The sequence below is a fragment of the Plectropomus leopardus genome, chromosome 24 (assembly GCF_008729295.1).
Source record: "Plectropomus leopardus isolate mb chromosome 24, YSFRI_Pleo_2.0, whole genome shotgun sequence".
Classification (NCBI taxonomy): domain Eukaryota; kingdom Metazoa; phylum Chordata; class Actinopteri; order Perciformes; family Serranidae; genus Plectropomus; species Plectropomus leopardus.
Window position 1 is genome coordinate 7,700,210 of NC_056486.1, and position 20,115 is coordinate 7,720,324.

Here is a 20,115-nt window from a genome sequence, read left to right on the forward strand (position 1 = left end):
ATTGATCAATCAGAGCTGATTGGACTTTTTTGGGAAGGGGGTCTGAAAGTGCTGGGGGCTAAAAAAGAATATTTCAGACAGAGGGTGAATACAGCTGTGTTCCAGCACAGACAGTATTAGGTAAATAAAAAGTGTTTTTTTGAACATTAAAGCATGTAAACATGTTCTAGTAAAAACCCAGAATACAAGTATGAACATTAAATTGGCATAAATTCCTTTTTTTTACAACACTTTTGCAGAAAGAAAGCCTTCAGATTTAAAGACATCTTCTGTACTCTTCTTACCTTGAAAAGAAAATCTGATTTAATAGATTTCTGTAAATTATGCCACATGTGCTTCACAAAACCGGCGAAAAGAATAAACCAGAAAATGTTTTTTTTTTCAGACACTCATTACCTGGACTGCAACAGAAATAACACCCAATGTTTAAGTTCTATTTCAGGCTTTCTGTCCTTTTATGACAAGTTGGAAAAAGTTTGGAAAAGCACAAGCAGCAAGTCTTACGTCCTTGTGGTCGGTGAGGTCTAATCGCTGCATTCTGTCAGGGAGATGTAATCACATTACGCCATGCTATGACGACTCTCAGGGTCTGATCACCTCCTAGTTTGCAGATGCAGTGGAGTAAAACTTTGACAGTCTCACACACGCACACACACACATAAACACACACACACACACTATATGGTAACGGTGCGCACATGGAGATAAGCTTTCATGTGAGTGGTATCTGTTTTATGTTACTGCCTTTCGTCTTCAAACTTCTATTGATGCACCAATACCAGCAGCACATCTGCAGTGCAGAGTTGCTCTGCATCTGTGAGTGATGATGCACCGTGTCTCTATCTTTTCAAAGAGTACCTTCATACTTTGTGTATGAGATAACTCTGCAATAAAACAAAAACAATGACAGGCAGGAAACGTGACCTGCATTTGTTGTTTCCACAAGGCCGTGCACAAAGTAGAAAAAAACAAGCCACCTGACAGCTAGTTTATTCCATTTTATCAAAGGGAATGCTTTTCTAAAGGGCCCATCGTTCCACACCCCAAACAAAATTAAATCTAAAATGTAAAGCTATTTCACTTCTTTCACCTTTGAACAAACAATGCCCTCATTTTTTTTACAAGTACCATTCACTTCTCTGATCATGCAAATGTTGACTATATCATAGAATATAATTTGGTGCAAAAACATGAATGCTTTGTCAATTTTCTCTATATTAATTGAGAAAAAACTTCAAAGCATTTAATGAAAGCCCTCCACACCAAAACATTTCAAATACAAATTTTATCAAAATATAATTTCTCACCATTAAAATTAATCTTAGACTGACACAAAATATTGTTTTTAAATAAATTACTCTGCAGACAGTTTATAGATAAAGTTTTGCAGCTCAACAGCTTTTAAGGTTAAGTGAATGTAAAGGAGGATAAGTTGCCTTGTCTTAATACCGTTAGCCTTCTTACAGTCGATTCAGACAGATGAGTCTGAGGTGGAGGAGACAGTGGAGCAATCTGCTCGTTATCTGGCCAAAGCAGAAAAGGGAGTGTTGGCTGACCAGCCCCAAATTAGGTCAGTAGCCACTCAGTTTTTCCTACATGTGGGAGTGATAGTGACGAGCATCTAGATACACAAACAAAGGAGGTGCAAACCAGGAAAAACAATTCTGCAGAATTTCGACTCATTTGCCCCTTCACGTTTCCATCCCATGAATATTTGTAGATCAAAACCCAAAATCCAAACTTTTTGTTTAATTTTTGGTTATGTTATCAACGATGCTGTTGAACAGTAAATATAGTTTATATGCTTATAGTATATAGGAATTTAATTTGCCTTTCTCCAGGTTGGCTTTTTAAGGCTCCAACTGTGAAGCCAGTCAGTGATCACACTTACTGTGTTGCCTCACTGCTCTCGGTATGGGACTCCCTAAAACTGGATATTTCACCCGGTTGGACGTGTTTTTTTGAGGGCATAGCAGTGCATGCTTCACCTAGCTCTGTTACTGTCTCAGCACGTTCATACTTTATATGATAATCTGTGTGCACCATTGTTTGAGGAGCAAAAATCAAAGTGTATCTTTGTTAATGGATGATGACAAAAAATTTAAGATCATCTCTGTTTGAAGTTACAGATTGGTGTGAGGTCTCCTGTAGGGTTGACTTTGGGGATAAGGCAAAGACTAGGTTAATAAATAACTTTTTACGTTGGGTTATCTTAACCAGAAAGTGATGAATCAACAAGAAAGTCATGAGAAAATAGTAAGTGATGCTCAATATTAGATTTTGAGATATCCCAGTTTAAGAAGTAACTTCATTGATCAGACAGTCTCCCCTTTTGGCAGCAAGCTAGCTTTGACTTTGTTTCCTTATACATGCTTTTATCTTTCTGGACTTAACTGATCCATAAATTCAGTGTTCAGTTGCATATTTGTCAGCTAAACTAGAAGACATTCTCATAAAGTTTCGCCAAGCGAAGTGCTGAGAGCTCACAAGCTTCTTGAGGAAATGACGCATTTGACAGAGTATGCTTTCAGAGAGTGCAAAGAGGTGGCTACATGTCATGTGTGTGCTTAGAGGGTGTCGCTGAATGTGTCATAGCTGTGTGATTCCTGACCTCAACATGGGGGCAGCTGGTGGGGCTTCAAAAAGCAAATATCTGAGCACAGTAGTCAACTCGAGGAATAGCTTTCCTTACCATAAAAGGAGCTGTTTGACACAGAGCTTCAAGAAACACTTTCCCGTACCAGCATTTGATAAACAAGACATTTTTTCCAGAAAGTTTAATTTGAAACTGACCAGACAGTTTCTCCTCTTTCTTCCTCTCGTTTATCATATCAAAAGTTTGACGCTGGCTTTGGGCAGGAATGTGTAACACGCAGGCTGAAACATTTCTGGGAGGAATACAGGTGTGCGTCTCCTCCAAGTCAGGAAAGACGTAGCAGCCTCAGTAATCAGACGTCAGCTCCGAGTGATAAATGAGGCAGATTTCTGTTTGAGGAGGACTGATAATATCTTACCAACACATAGGCGAAGACAGATCCTGCTCATGCATGCAGTGGGATATGTGTATATACAGCAAAACAGCTGCTCGACAACTTCCTAAAACAACTTTCTATCCCCTGCAAAGTTCACAACCTGCCTCTGAGTTGAACCTGCAAAGACAGGAACGGCGATAATTAATAACCAAAAATCCCACATCGTAAAAAAATCCAAACTGTATGTTCTGTTTGAAAGAACAGGGCAGGTCTTGATAATAAGCATCTCAGTGATGGTGAGGACATCGCCGAGGAATGTTCTTGATCCGATCCACATGAGTGATGTCACCACCGCTGCGTTTACCAGATGGCATGAAGATATACTGTGTGCCCTGCAAATCATTAGGAGGAGGGAGGTCATGTGGTGTCACGTTAGCAGCTACTGTGCTTTTTATCTACAATAAAAAAACTGATTATAGCTTAGTGTGCCAGTAGATTACGTCAACACGCTTTTGTTTCATATCATCAACGGGCTATTTTCCTAACACACGGTTTTGTTAACAACTTTCAATCTTCCCGGTGATGCATTGTGCAACATCATGACTAATGAAATACAGAAAATGACGATTTTAAGATTTTTTTGTGGGAAAGTGCACACATCTTATTAGTGTGAATCATGAAATGTTGCTGAAATTGAGTGACGTTCAACACCCACACACATCTGATTTTAATAATGCACTTATGCTTCAGCTGTCATGTCGCCCAGGATCATACTGGCAGTAATATAGCCCTCTTTTACAGCATGCAGTGAAGATATTATTACAAAATAACAAACTCTGCGGTAACTGCCACTTATGTTCAGTTTGGTCAACGTTACATTTTTGTTGAGACTGTAAGTCAGTTGTTAAGACTGCAGACGACACACACAAGAGTTTTTATTATTTATTTTTTTTCAATTCTTTTTGTTTTCCTCTTTGACATTGTCCTGTCTACTGTGTTCTTGATGCAAAGATTAAAAAAAAGGAAACTTTGTTATGTGAGTAATTGCAGTAAGACCAAAAATGGCCGACTTGCTCTCAGCTGCAAAACTTTGTTTGCACTGTAATTTAATTTGCAAATTAAGGGCAGCTGCCAGCTATTTGGGTGCCTTAAGCACAACTGCTTTGTTGCAGTACATTTGATAATTATTGATAATTATCACGCAGGACTGGTCTGGTGCCCCCTCCAGCACTGTTGCTCAACACACAGCACATGATGCGTATACCCATCGTGGCAGCGCTGAGCTAAATATGATGCCGAATTCATGGTGCTATCAGCATCCATGATATATTCTTATTGAATTTGTACAACAATATCTATTTGTACCCATCATCAAAGAGGTAGACATGAGTGGGAAGAAGACTGAAAATGAGTGAAATAATCCTGTGTGAAGAAGAAAAAAAGCAAAACTTGCTGGAAATTCAGGAGAGAAAAAAATACACTATTTGTTATATGTTGTAGTTTGTATTGTTTTGTAAATTGCTCTTTAATTGAGCCCTTACAACTTGCTATGGTCCAAGAGCAGACAATAATAATGACCAACAAACTCTTCCAGTGTTTTTAGATATATTTGAGAAAAAAATGTGAATTTTATACTTTGAGTCTGTGTTTTATTCTGAGCAATTTTCACCTTTAAAAATGCGGTTTTTCTCCAGATGCTTTTGTGGTTGTGTTTATTATGTGTATCTGCCAAATTAAACTCAGAAACGACAGCATTAAAGTCTTAGAAACAGCAGCAATCCTGGATTCAGCAACCCTCGATCTTTTGCCTCTCTTCTCTCTTTGGTATAAAATGATCCCAGACCAGCTGGCTTGGTAAACATGCGGGCGCTGTGTGCATTTTACTGCCATTACATCACGAGTTCTGCGTGTCCAAGTTCATGTTTCATGCCCCTCGCTGTCATCTGGACACATCAACGTGTGAAGCCGTCTGCTGGAGCTTTAAATGGTAAAGATAGCAGGAGGCTTGTATTTCCATACTCAGTGCATCATATGACAGCTGAACTCCTCACACTGACATCAGTCAGTAAGTTTTGTTTTGCATGAAATCAGAGGACACAGATGGTCATAAAGTCCACTTCTCTGCTAAAGAACAAACGCCTGTACGCAGCGTATATCTACACGCTGAAGTCATGTTTAAAGTAACATCTGCTGATGGTTAGGATGCCGCTTTCTCTCACACCCCTGCTGCCTCTGCAGTACCCCGCGCGCAATGAGGTCATCACTCACGGACGACTGCTTGATCACCAATTAATCAGAGGGGAGCCGGGTTCATCCCCAACCCCCTGCTCTGATTTACATGCTTTTTCAGGCTTCCAGGGAGCAGGTCAGTGAGCAGTCAGAAGCATCCTGCTATGATGAAAGGTCAGAATAAAAAGGCAGCAGTTTATAAATGTGTGTTCTTTGAAAAGGGACTTCCCAAAATCCTTCCCCAGTTACCCCAGGACATAATCACAACTTTCCAGGACCCGGTAAAAGGAAATGGTTACATCCAACTAAAATGCATCACACAAAAATGCATTAACGAGGGTGAAATTAAAGCCCGCTGCCTCTTAAACTGTACATGTCGAGCTGTAGCAGCCGAGAGCTGTCTCAGCTATCCTCAAACAAGTGATAAGTGGCTTTTCCTTGTCGAAGTCAAGGCTATTTTGGGGGGTTTGCAGTTTTTCTAACCCTCTGTAATAATGTTTTGGAAGGAGTGCAGAGCAGAACAGAAGCCACTGAACAAACTCTTGGTTTTGTGCTCAGGCGAAGGGCGAACATGTCGTTTACTCAGGCTCCTCAGGGATTCTCTGTTTCTTCCTGCTCGTCTCAGTCTTGATTACATGTCTACCTCTACATCTGGACTGTTAGGTGACAGCAATATAGCTTCTTGTTAAAACTTTTTTGTAATCAGCGCTACAAGTTTTAACAGCATAGAGTACATCCCCAGTTTTATTGGCTGGTGCATATTCAAACCGTACTTGGTCATCATCAGCTGTTATTTTATCATACTGATTATTCACCTCACCTCTGTCCCTTACACTCAAGTACATGAGACACTTTTGATATATAAACTTATTGGTATCATTATCAGTGATTCTGGCCCTGTATTTCTTGGTGTTGTATCAAAACCACACATTTTTTTTCAGGTCAGGAAAATTTAATTGAAACTTTTTGGTCACTTAAAAAAATTTGGTCCAGTGTTTGGTTGTACTAAAAGAAACTCCAATAAGTTAGATGTTAATGCACTGTGCTAACCAAGCTTTCAGCTAGCATTAGGGTTAACTCCATCATCTTGTCAAAATATCGTCACTTCTGGCTCCAAAAATTAGAGATGGCAACAGTCAAAATGCCAAACTAGAGGCTTCAAAACAGCAAACAACACTCTACGCAAACGTTAAGTTTTAAAGATAATTTCAGCTTTAAAGTTGGGTTTAATTGTGTTGTGTTTGGCATCAATTCCTTCAATTATGTTAACACTGTATTCTCAAAAGTAATGTTTGGGATGTGGGAACACGAGGACATCACTAAAATTGACTAGAGTGTAATCACAACCAACAGAAATGACAGCCAGACTTCAGAAAAAGACCCTAGTTATGATAATTATCCAGAAAACTGTACAGAAGACCTGCCTTTGCATCATATGTACATCCATGTGTTACACTGACTGTTCAGTTAATGACATGAACGCTGCTTGGACCCTCATTTATTAACGCTTTTACTCATGTGAATACACCTACAGCAGTACAATATAGAATAACTCATAATGATGACAACAGAACACCTCCAACACAAACCTAATTAGTGAATAATTTTACACATGACACACACGCTGATAACTGCGACTATAAGAGAGTTTTTAGCTACACAAACAAGGCCAACCACTGGGGAGAGATGACAACAGCTGATGCTGAACACCCCCCGCAGACATTTTTTCTCACCTCCTTGTACACTTACTCATGATGAAATCTGCTGGCAAACCCAAGACTGGAAATATACACCCTCATCAACCATTTCCATGGTAATCTGGCATCTTGTTGAACATGCTGTGTGATTGATGCTTCTCAGAGCCATTAGGTTAGTTTTTCTTTTTTTTTCTTTTTTTTTGTTCTCCTCTCAGTCGTATAAATCTTTCGCCTTTTCTCACGCGGTAATTAGCTCAACCCTGGACAGAGGCCTATTTTTCATGGCAGCCTGTCCTTCCTGACATGCCTGGTGACAAAGCGCAGACCGTCGTCACACCGCCCGCCGGTCCAACTCAAACATTCTGCTACACGGCTGAGGTGCAATGATGTGATTGTCCCAAATAGGTCACGGGCCAACATCCAGCTGTGTTTCCTTTGTGAAATTAATTGCTGAGGCTGCATGTGTGTGTGCAAAGTTTTGATTGTGTCGTAGGTGAGTTTTGGGGTTAGTGCACAATACCGTGTGTGTGTGTATTTGTGTGTACGATATGTGATATTGCTGAGGAAGCAGTAAACACAGCACTGCTCACTAACGTTTCTCTGTTTGACATTTACAGAAGAAATCAGACATGTTTCCACCTCAGGTCTTAGCAATGTTAAACAGTGCCTCCAAATAATTTATCCCAGACTGATCTCACATTACACTATTTATCATATCACAGTTACACCACTGAAGGCGTTAAGACAACATGCCTGTACAGTAATCTAAAATAGCTGTAATGTCCTGTAATTCTGTGTAAGGTTGGATATTTAACACAAGCACAGTGCAATGTCTCCTAACATCACACAGATGAAATTACAGCTGAGAGACACAACATGCTTCAGGCTGTTATCAGGGCCTCTAAACGAATCAGACACTGTTATATTTCATAGCACTTGATAGCATAAATGTTTCCAGAATTTCTGATATGGTGCAAAAAGACTTGGTCTAAACTGTATGGTGCAAGCACATTTAAAGTATGTCCAACTCCACTTTTACCACTGAAATGATGCATAACTTAGGCAAAAGTAAGGTGCTAAAGCAGGTGAAGAGGTGAGCATGTCCTCCCCTTCTGGCAGAACCAGGACGGCTGCACAATGCTCAAAGCGAGAAAATGATGTAAGGAGACAGGGGAAACATTTCACCTCTCGCCAAAATCATCAAGCAGTGTGTGTTACAAGTAGAATGTATGCATTTTTTGAACCTGCCTATGTAGGCACGTCTTCTTGTCTTTATAATGTGCTATTTGCGGGGCTGTACTCATGCTGTATTTATATTTTTTTAATGAAGCTATGCAGAAAGTGCCCTCAAAAGTGACAATGTCATGATGCACAAGCATTCCTGACCATTTCTTTGCAACTTGCATGGACAAAATTTAACTTTTGGAAAGCAACGGCGCACTCTGCATGTTATGTCATGTGATGAGCGTCAACCAGTCACAGCTGGCAGATATCTTTCCCCTCTTCCATAAATATCAGTCTGTGGTAAATATGGAGAGTTGATCATTTTAATGCAGGAATACCCAAAGCTCTGCATCAATATTATTGGCCGAATACACACTTAATAAACAACACCTGAGAGAAGATTAGCTTGGCGCTCAGGATTTTTTGGAGGTCAGCTATGACATGATCCTAGTTATTGTTGCGTAGCAACCTCAAATGCAACCTTCCTCAGCGGTTTTGAAAGTTGTCAAACAATGGACACAACCAGACCCTAATTAGCAGGAAAATACTGTGCCATTATGACTTTTTAGGGTTTTTTTGTGGTCAATGGGGCAATTGCTTTCTGCTGCTTTAAAATATGCCAATAACGTGCCCGACCAAACCTCATGGCCTAAAGGCCTACATGCCAATAAGTGCACAGATGAGCCTAAGTTCATTTGCCACTTAGATTACATGATTCCTGGCCGTGAACATGACAAATGTGTCCATCTGAAACTAGCAATGACAGTACACTGCACTGTGTGCTGCTTTACTTAGGCAAAGCAGTACTTTTAGCTAAATGTGAAAAATATCATTAGGTTTGGAGATGTTAAGTCATAAACTAAAGTATAGAGCAAATTGAGTACACTGAATAAAAAGTCAGTGAACAGCCAAAGTCATCAGGCACATCCTCCAGGGACCATCGGTGTCTCTACAAAATTTTATGTTAGTCCATCTAATAGTTTCAATATTTCAGTCAGAAGTATTGGACTGACATCCCTTAAGCAATGCTACTAGCGTGGCTAAACATCTGCTTGTGGTCTTCGGTCAGTTTACAGGGCAGAGGATTGAACAGAGTGCAATTTTAATATATTTTTACGATCTTGGACAGTTTAGAGAATGACCACATCATAGCACATTATGAAACCACAGTATAAACAATCTGATCTTCAAGTGTCCCTCGCTCTGAGCTGCTGCTGCTGCCTCTGCTGGCACTGACATGCGGACTTAGCTGTACGAAAGTTATCCAGGGACATGGTTTTTCACTCTGCTTCACAAATATCCTCAGTGCTACCATAAAGCAGAGCTGTAAATGTAAAGTTTATTTGTGTATCTAAGCTCAAACCTAAATTATCTGTTGCCTCCCTCTCTCGGTCGCTGGATCGTCTCCAGTAAAAACTCTTTTGCAGAGTTGTTCAATAAAAGGTGATAATAAAAGTGAAGGACCTAGTATAGGTCATGGGAAAAACAATAATGGAACTCTTCACGGTGGTTTTTCCACTGTAATCCTGAAGAACACTTTGATTTAATGCTAACATCACAAAAAAAATATTAAGACATTTTGGCAGCGCTGAATGGCTGCAGTTGGAGGATTTAAACTGCTTTCTAGCAAGGCACTCGCAAGATTTTTCAATGGTCACTGTCCTCATCCTCTATCTCAAGGCCGCTGAACAGACAAACATTTGATCACCTTACTTCCACTCTGTCCACTGAAACGACTCAAGAGGCCTTCTGCCTCTGAAGAGCGTGCTGACATTGACTCGTAAAGACACTCTGACTACAGGGACGGTCGAGATGACAGATATTGCTAAAATAAGAAAGCTGCATCAGCTGTAATTTTGGCCTCAGTTTCATACTGCACTTAGGGGCTGAATTCATGCATGGTGTTGTCACTTGACATAGTTGAGTGCTTTTTCTGTTCTGCCTGTTGGATCTTAATGGAACATGCTGTGCATTGTCAAGGTTGATCTACAGGAGGGCTTTGTTACCTTTTATTGCAGTATGTTAAGCACCACCCCATTATGCAATCCTGTAAGTCTGGCTCATTAGCTAGCAGTCAGGAAATGCAATCAGGCATCAAATCCACTGGATTATCCACTAACAGTGCATATTTTTCTTTACTTTTGAGTCATAATATGAAAATAAACCAAGAACTTTCCAATTTGAGTAAAACGCAGGGGATGTTAGGCTTCAATAAGGCTACTGGAAAACAGGAATCTAAAGCCGAATTGTCGTTGTTGCCCAGTCACTAGAAGAAACTGTTGGAACTGTAGGTTTCTGCAAACAACAGTCACATTACATTTGTGTGTTTTATATGTATCATATCAACATTTATAAAGTTACATGGTTCAAATACCTAGGCAAGATAGCTGCCAAGCTGCAGCACAATTTTTAAGACCAACAAACAACAAAATTGGTTTTTTTTTTAATAAGACATTGGCAACATTTCTAACCATCATTTGCCTCCAGAAACGTGTGGTATCAGCAAGACATCAGTAGCTTTTCTAGTGGCAGCTGTTCCACCAAATGAGTATTTTTTTAGCAAGACATTTGTAGCAATTCCAGCAGGACTGTACCTCCAAACGTAGTTTTTAAACAAGCCATTGTCAGCATTTTCAGTTGTATTTGTGCCACCAAACCTGGGTATTTGGAGCTCAAATATGATATTTTCCCAACAATATCTTGTCAGTATTTGTGCCTAACACAGCATTGTTGAAAGATAAACTCTCTACATTTCTCTTGTGTCTACAAATGTTACCTATCTGTGTTTTGGAAAAACATATAATGGCAATATGTGTTCTTGTAATTGGGTTGGTCTTTGACACCCAATTTTCTAAACCACATGGACTAAGCAACAGGATGCCAGCACAGTTGAAGGGCATCCAAAATGAGTATTTTGGTCAGACATCAGAATTTAGACAGTGTAGTCACCAAATCTCTCCAAGGACACTAATTTAAGTACATTTAGATACTGCAGGGCTGAAGCAACAATTCTGACCATGTTGTTTGTTGGACGACTGGCAGCTTCTCTCAGAGACTACTTGTCTGAGCTCTAGTGTGAATTCATACACTGACCTCTCACGCTCCTGCTCCAGCAGGTTGGTGAACTCGTCGCTCTTCTTCATGAACTCTCCGTGGTTCCTTTTCTCATCCTCAAGCTTGTACAGGGCTTGTTTGTGTGACTGCTCCACCATCAACAGCTGCTCCAGCATCCGCCGGTGCGTCTCTCTCTGCTTTTCCACCAACTTGTCCAGCTGTGGGGGGAAACACATACAAAGCATCTGTCATATCTGGACTGCTCTGACACTCATCGAGGGTAGTTTAGACCCTTTAAACAGTCTTTAACTCTGACTTAGAGCTGGTGTTACCTCGACCATGGGCTTTTCATAGATGTCCTCCTCAAAGATTTCAGCCTTTCCCTGGATGGCGTCCCTCTGCAGGGACTGCAGCACCGGCTGTGGTGTGACAAAGCCATATTTGGCCTCCAGTAGGGCCAAGTCGATTTTCTCTGCTTTCAGCACTGTGATCACCTCGTCTCTGGCCTGTAGTGGTGGAGGAAGATGGATTTGGTTAGATTCAAGTTTGTGATCCAGGTTAACATACATCAGGCTTCCAATGTACAGCAACAAGTTGGCAAGACATGAGTCCATGTGAAACCAAATATCAGTTTAATAACCTCAAATACTGATAAGTCAATGTGGACTTTCAGGCTGTTAAATGGTTGTCATCAGTGGTAATAAGTGTCATAGAGTGGATTAAAAGGGGTCTGCCACACCCACTGTTGGGTCAAAAAGTCAATTATCAGGCCATAAAATGAACCTTTCCGGCAGAAAGGGCTTTCTGACAGAAAGAAAGTCCACATACAGGGCTGTTGGGTCAAACATAGGACTCTAACTCAAGAGCTTGTGATTCAAGTCTGAAGTAAAATCAGTATTTACGCCAAAGCATAGGCTTATTTTAAACCTAACCACATCATTTTGGCTTCTAAACCACAAAAAAAGAAAAATGAAACCAAACAAACTGCTAACAGCCACTGCATGAGCTGATGACGGCCTTTTGATGCCACCAGAGGGTATAGCAGGTCCCTTCTGACCCATAGTGACAGAAATTTACTTATGAATGGTGAAAACATGCCAGATGAGAGCCTGTGAGGTTATGCCAGACAAGAAATGGTTGGAAATCATTGCTTTAAATTTTGTAGGAGACATTTCTAAACATTTTTTTCTGTTGTTGAATGGCATAGTCTCTAAAAAAGCCAGTGCTATAACGTAGATACTTCTATCTCTGCACTGTTTGCTTTTGTCTCCTTGGTTTCCGTGAAACTAGCTCGTTTAGCAATAAGGCAGCCTTGTTTCTATCATACAACATTAGTGCCAGGGGATTCCTGGATCCAGTGCTGGAAAGACAGGAAGTAGCCTCAGCTGTTGGCTGTCCATTAACACAGGGTTTTAGTCCATCTTGTGTGCCCACTGTCCGCTCAGCCACCGTGTCTGACGATATGTCCGACTGGGGCCGGTGCCATGTCTGCAGGCCTGTCTGCTGATGGCTTAAATGTTCCCATGTCTCAGTCATCTCTACAGATGAATTACCTGCAGCTCTCCTTCCAGTAAGCTCAGCAGAAAGACGAGGTCATCTCGGGAAAGGTCCCTGCCCTTCTCCCTCCGACCCCCCTTTGCAGCGCCGCTGGCGCTGCTGCTTCCACTCCCACTCCCACTAGAACATGTGCTGCTCTTGGCTGTCTTGTGATTCCGCTGAATGGTGCCAGTGTCGTCCGGTGGCTCCCGGTGTCGACTGCGGCGCTCAGCCCTTCCCGAGGGCTCTTCTCTCTCTGCAGATCTCTTGCGTGTGTCCACCTGCTGCGCCAGTTTGGCCTTGGTGACATCCTCCAGACTGTTACTGCGGGATCGCATGTTACTCTATCTGTTGAATAAATGAAAGATAGAAGAATGAGGTTTTTTATATCTTGCATGCAGATCTGATCAAATATATACTGCACCACATGTTTTGTTAGTCTGTTTCTAAGAGCCCAGACACACCAAACTGACACCAGAGAACTAGCTGCTAAGAAAGCAGACTGCATCACCTCACGTCACCTGTTTCTCAGCCAAAAAGTTGCACTTGAATACATCGCGACTACAGCCAATGGCTCACTTGTGGGTGAAAGGAAATAATTGTTATTGTCATTCTAAAAGAGAAACCAGAAGACCGACAGGATGCATTCAAGACTCCAGTTAGCCATTTACAAAATTAAAGATACAGGCTGATGTTGAAAGAACAGATTATATTCATCATGCATGAGGGAACTATAACACAAACTATCACAAACTATTTTTTACCTAATATAATAAGCTTGTTTTGAATTCTCACCCTCTTGATTTTAGGCATTGGCTTTCTTCACATAAATTTCTCTTCTCTTGCACTGAGCTAAACTGTAAATCAGAGGGATTTCTATCACTGATTGCTCTGACACAGATTCACCATGCTGAATTAACCAAAAAATTGCAGTGAATAACGGTCAGTTAGCACCTATGGTGCAGGACACACATCAAAACAAGGGCGACAGACACTGATGGACTGACATTGACTGTCGGACAGCCGTCTGCCTGGTGTGTCAGGGCCCTAAGTGTCTTGCATTAGTTGGACACTTTGTCAATTTATATTCACATCTTGTGTATCTGAAGACAAACCACAACAACAAATATATAATGTGCCAAATCTGAATCCATGACCTTGACTTTGAAAGGCTAAAAGGAACAAAACAGTCTCAGATGCTTTTATGCTGTCATGTGTAATAAATCTGCAATGTTTGTTGATTCCAGGAGTTACTTTGTGACTGATGAAGTGTTTTCATTTACATTTTCTGGCCAGAGGATTTAGGCATTAGTGGCCATGAGTACCTCTTTAAATCAAGCTGCTTCAATTGCTTTGCTCATAGATGTCCTGTGTATCCAAAACTACCCGTAACCCTTTAACACAACATCAGTTTTCTTGTGCTGAACTCAGATTTAAAGCATGTAAAACTTTGAAACCTGAAAATATTGGTTAGATTTATTTCAAGAACATGGGAAAAAAAAGCCAGAGGGGATTATTAAATATGATCAAAAAATGTAGCAAATGTGTCTGGAAAACTATATTTTTAATTCTGTTGTAAATTATGTTATAGAAAAAAGAAGAAATTTTATATTTATTTTTTTGTTTTCTGTTTTTTTTAATGCATATTTTTAGGTCATTTTCTTGTAACTCATCACCGTCTTTCCATGTTTTTGAAAGAAATCAAGCCAATTTGTTCAGGTTTCAAAGTGTAGTTCCAGAAAATAAGAAAAATACACTTAACGACACAGTGGGCACATTAATGTAAGGAGGGTGTAATGGAGGGTGTGCATGTCGAAACATAACTGTTGTTTCTTCCATGTCAGAGTGTGCAGTGGGATCTCGTCACAGTGCTGATATAACCTGTTCTGTCATCATACTCTAAGTAGGCCGTAAACTACGTACTACGTCCATTTGTCATCCATACAGCGCAGCATGTCGTCATTGCCCGCCATATTATTATTAGTCACTCAGTGGAATAGAGTCATCATCACCACGTTGTACCGGCGGCCACAAAGCACGATTATGGCGCAAATTCTCTGTCGGTGCCAGAGCTTTTTTGGACCGTGGACCTTTAGTCCTGTCGCAACGAATTACCCAAAGCTGCCAGCCATCATTCATGGCTGATGAGTTTTCCCATAACGTGAAATTTTTGACTTGAAAATCAGTCTGCCAGAGGATTTAAGCACTGCAGCACTGTGGTCTTCTTGTGTACCTACTTTGTCTTTTCTACACATGATGATAGGTGGTCTGAAGTCGGAAAAAGGGGAAACATCAGAGTATTTATGAATAGAAAGCATCATGGCTACCTACCAAAAGTCTGTTTGGAGTGCACAGTGTGTCTTTGTGACATCTGGTTTATGAATGGGCCATTCAGTGACTCACCGACTATGATAAATCGAACTATGATAAATAGATGAATGTTGTAAGCGGTAGACTCGCAGGCAAAAAAACTATGAGCTCCTTTGCCAAGTAATTTATTACTTTTTCAGCATAATGCTCAGCCTAAGTAAATATATCCAAAAGACAAAGCAGGACTCAGATGAAAACATGCTGAGACTCATTTGTACGAGTGTTTGATGTGAGAGAGAATAATCTGCCCAAAGGCATTACATCATCATCCATCCGGCTCGGCTCGCAGCAAAATGTTCTCAACTCACTGAGCTCTGAGCTGCTTTCAGGACTGCAAAAACTATTTCACAACAGTGCACTCGCTGACTTTTAATTTGTCTTTTGTATCTGGCAACACAAGATACTAACATAGATTTTAAGTGTTCTTGTGATGATTAAAGTCAAGCCAGTGTCCTCAGATGTTGATGCTCAAAAAAGATCTGAGCTTTTTAAATCACGACAAAGCAACTGATAAGCTGATATTGACTTTCATTAAAAAGGAGATTAAGTTTAAATTAAATAAAATCAACTGATAAATCAGTGAAATTATAAAGGAGTATATAAGAACTGAAACTGCTGATGAAAGCTATGGTTGGTAACTTTTGGTAAAATAACTTTTGTAATATTTTCTGAAACTGTCACTTGATGCACACAGTCGTACATTTGTCATTCGCATGTCAATGTATATTTTTCAAACTCTTGTGTTTGTCATGAGTACTTTATCTCACAATATTTTGCGGTGAAAAAGATGTGATTTTTTTTGGAATGAGGTCGATTTTTCGAAACTGTCGCGCTGTCAATAGAGGCATCAACCAATCATGCTGTGCAAAAAAACGTCATGTCAAACAATAATGTTGGACCAGTGACAATCATCCTGAATTCACATTGTTGCCAGTATGAATAGTTTTGATGTGAAATATTAACAGGTGATTGTTATTTGCCGTGTTCCCAAGTGTGTTAAGGCCTTTAGTTCGGATTTTCCACTGAGACAAAACTGAAAATCTCACCCCTCCAAGAGAATTTACCTAATTGGACCTTAGAAACAATGTGTCCAGCCTCTGTGTGAGGCCCTCTGTCAGTTTATGAGTAAGAACGATGGCTGGGTGATTGCATTGTGCACACTCTCGGCAAGGCGCCACATGATTCAGTGCTGAGGTAATTCCCTGCAGTCCAAGACAGACTCCACATCGACTTACTCAGAGATCTGGGCTGCAGGCAATAGACAGAACAGTGTGTGTGTGTGTGTGTGTGTCTGTGTGTGTGTGTGTGTGTGTGTGTGTGCACAGATTTAGGTTATATACACTTTTATCTTTCCTGTACAATATGTAAAGGATACAGAACAGTTTGTGTGTTTGTACTGTAACCTTACCCCAAACATTATCAGGACAGTATGTTTCTAATGAGTAACTGCAATAGATACATAATTAAGTCAGCTATCAGTCACTCCTGTACAACTGCAGCCTGTTGCCAGGATGCAACAAACACACACATGTTCATGATGCACACATAAAGCTGTGTGATTTGAGCAGAGATTGTGCAACAAATCCAAGGGTCACAGACATGTAATGCAGCCCCTCTGGGAATCCTACATGTGCAAGTATCACATATCTGCAAAATCTCCAAGATGGATCAGAAATATATCACATAGTTCATAAAAAGGTTCACTGAGCGGACGGGAAAATAGCTAGGTATTGGATCTGACATATCTCCAAATCAGTCCCTAACTGTTGTAGTGGGAGTCAAATAAATTAGTTTGAGATCTGTGCTATACCTCTGGTGAGTGATGATCCTGATTTTTGTGAAATTACTTATTGGTTATCAGAAACTTGGAGCAAAACAGTCAAAACTGGAAACACTGGAATGGTGAGCAAGAGTCCAAAAAAGTTGGCCAAAGCTGTGCTGATCTGTGTTCAATGTGAAAATAATTTGTTGAACTGTTGTTACACTTCTCCAAACACCTTTCTTCTATTATCCAAATACTCATTTGTCCTTTGGAGATAACGAGATCGACCCAAAGCCTAAATTATACTTAATGTACTAAAACGATTTTGTAACATTAGCTTTTAATATGAGGCTATCACAGATGTGTATCCAAAATACACTTTTTGATTGTTAGAAAAGCAAGAAAAACAAGACAAGACTTAAAGGAGCAGTGTGTAAGATTTAGGGGTTTTTAGTGGCATCCAGTAGCGAGAACTGCAACCAGCTGAGACTTCTCCCAGTTTGAATTCCTTCAGTGTTTACTGTTCAGGAGGTTTTCACTGGGAGCCGAATCATCCCAGAGGTCTTTCCTCTCCAAAACAAATGGATCTGGTCATTTAAACCAATAAAAACACTAAATAAAAACAGTTTCATGTACAAATCAGCGTTTCTCCAACACTTTTTTGGCATGTCAAAAAACAAGGGAATAGAGTTGGTTGCCTTTAAGTACGGGAGATAGTAACAGCAGTGAAGCCACATCTGTGTAAAAGGGACCATAGACAGGATGGGTGTGACGTGTGGCTTGCATGCTATGCGTGTGAGGCACCACCAGAGGGCTTAAAAAGCAGTTAAAAAGTACCAGTTAGCAGCTATTCTAAGGAGGAGCAGCAGTCAAAATTGTCTGCAAATTAGGAAAACAGTGAGGGCTGGAAGCTCCTTACCCTTGAAAGACAAGATCAGCTGCCATATAACAGAGATGGTAAATAAATGTTAACACCATGCTTTGCCATTGTGTTATTTAGAAAGACATTTATGTTTTTACTAGAGTCCAATGCTGTTTTGTTAAGCACCAGACCTCTTTTGCCTCTGCGATACTGGCATGCTGTCTAAAATAACTCACTGGGGTGGCTGTTGTTTGGTTCTGTATAAAAATGCAAAGGCAGCATAAAGAAGGGAGTAAGTTGCGGCCCTGTGGTGCGATCTCTGTGCAAAAAGGGCTTGTGTTTAAGGTACAGGGTAGATTAAGTTATTATTTATGTATTAATATTTGGTTTGTCCTTTCTGGGCTACTGTAGAAAGAATAGTGGTGCATAGCAATCTCCGTGGATGAGTGCCTATGTAGATATAAAGACTCATTCAAGGTACCAAAAACACAGTAATTCATATTTTCAGGTGATCATATACTAAAGAAAATACAGCTATTGCACTATTTTCAGTTTCTGCCAATATATCCCCCCAAAACCTACACACTGGAACTTTAACTGGATTGAACTACAGCAGATATGATGAAACTATCACAGTCCAAATCTGAATAAACATGAAACGTAAACAGACATTTTAAAGCAGCAGGAAATCACAGCATGTAAAAAGCTGCAGTTTGGAAATTTCCTTTGGGCCTTCCCTTGCAGGAGGAGGCACAAATGCTGGCTCTTAAAATGCTTGTGTACGCTGTGTGCGCACATATTTTCTCCATGACCATGTTGTGTTGTCTGTGTCATCATCGCGAAGAAGGCGTGAAGAGAAAACTGCCAAAACACAAAGTTAATTAGCCACCATCTGTGATGTGAGACCTCAGATCGCCCCAACAGAGCCTTCAGGGCATGTTTAGCAGATTCATTTAGAAATATTCATGATGGTAAACATATTTATTTATCTGAATCTTTGTGACAAAAGAAGGTTTGGATGAAAACATCTTTTTAGTTGGAACTCTTACACAATTTAATATTTCTCATGAAGTCACAATATTACCCATGTGTCATCCTCAGTTGTCATGTTTGTACCTGTGCTCCCAACCCGATACCACTGCATCATGATCTCCATCTGCAGAAGTACTCATTGACAATAACAGCATGAATGAACGGGTGTGTGACATGTGTAAAACTGCCCAGAGATGACATAACCGTGCTTTGTCCTCTGACTAATCCCATCCAGCCAGCGTCAGGCGTTTCTGTCAGAGCAGCTTGAATAAACTCCAGTCACTTTTTATTTTGTGAGTGCGGATCGGTGCCAGAAGGTGATGTTATGATCAACAGGTGTTCAGTTCTTATACAACACACTTGGCAGCCTGGCTCAGTTTTGGCATTAAAGGCAACACGGTGAAAAGAATCATTCAAGCGGCACGATAAAATGCAGACGAGGGATAAACGAATGTAGTTTTTGGGTTTAACAGTCATGACTGTTCATTTCAGGTATGCATACATTTATATACAAATGTATAACACGTGTGCACACAGTAGCTTTTCTAGAGGATCAAAGTTGTAGCAACTGGACACAGGCCTGCACAGCAGGGATAGGTGATACCAAACTCTTTAAATCTGATGTGATACCGATACATTTTGTCATAATTTTAACAATGCTGATACTTATCTTTTCTTATACAGGATTTTTCAAAAGAGGTGCCATTTTAAAATAAAAAATAATTTGTCTCATGAAGTCATACAAGCTTAAACTCCAGTGAAATGCCATTCTGACAGCTCCTTTAACTTGTGCATCGTAATTTAGTCTTTTTTTGCCTTTTCTTACATTGTTGGCTCCTGCTTTATAATTGTCCATGTTTCCGGATGGTTCCGGTAATGCATGGTTTGTGATTTTGGTATTATTTAACTGTAATTTTGAGTAGTAGTAGTAGTAAATCAAATCCACAGTCTATGTATTAAGTGGTGACTGAAGAGGCACAGGCAGAACCAAGATTTATATATGCCTGTTATACATTCTTATCAATCCAGGCCACCCTGCAAGAATAAAAAGAAAAAAAAACCATTCAGACTTGTAATGCTGAAAAATAGCTTTGTAAACCATTCTTACGAAAACCAAAAAAATATTTGCACATTATTTAAATTTTTAATTGGCATGGTCCCTCACTTTAACCCCAACAATAGAAATACATCTCACCTTTTTTCTTAAGGTTTTAGTACAGTTAACTTACAGGTTCCTCTCAAATCACATTTGCTCTCCTGTAGTTAAAAAAAACAACTTTTGTAGTCTTCTTTTTTTTGCTTGAACATAGTAACCAGCCTTATTGATAATATGTATGGCTCCCGTTTTTTAGTAAGACTATTGAATTTGTAGTCATT

The 20,115-nt window shown here is 40.1% G+C and overlaps 1 protein-coding gene across 1 annotated transcript in view; it reads right to left on the reverse strand.

The window, feature by feature from the left end:
* The window catches only part of filip1l (filamin A interacting protein 1-like), an 85,812-nt gene that overhangs the window by 35,740 nt on the left and 29,957 nt on the right, over nt 1–20,115 (reverse strand). Inside the window, exons 2-4 of the mRNA XM_042512910.1 lie at nt 12,730–13,060; nt 11,509–11,682; nt 11,216–11,394 (exon numbers count right to left, since the gene is read on the reverse strand). Coding sequence (XP_042368844.1) covers nt 11,216–11,394; nt 11,509–11,682; nt 12,730–13,050 — 674 coding nt within the window. The 5' untranslated portion in view covers nt 13,051–13,060. The remainder of the gene's footprint in view (nt 1–11,215; nt 11,395–11,508; nt 11,683–12,729; nt 13,061–20,115) is intronic.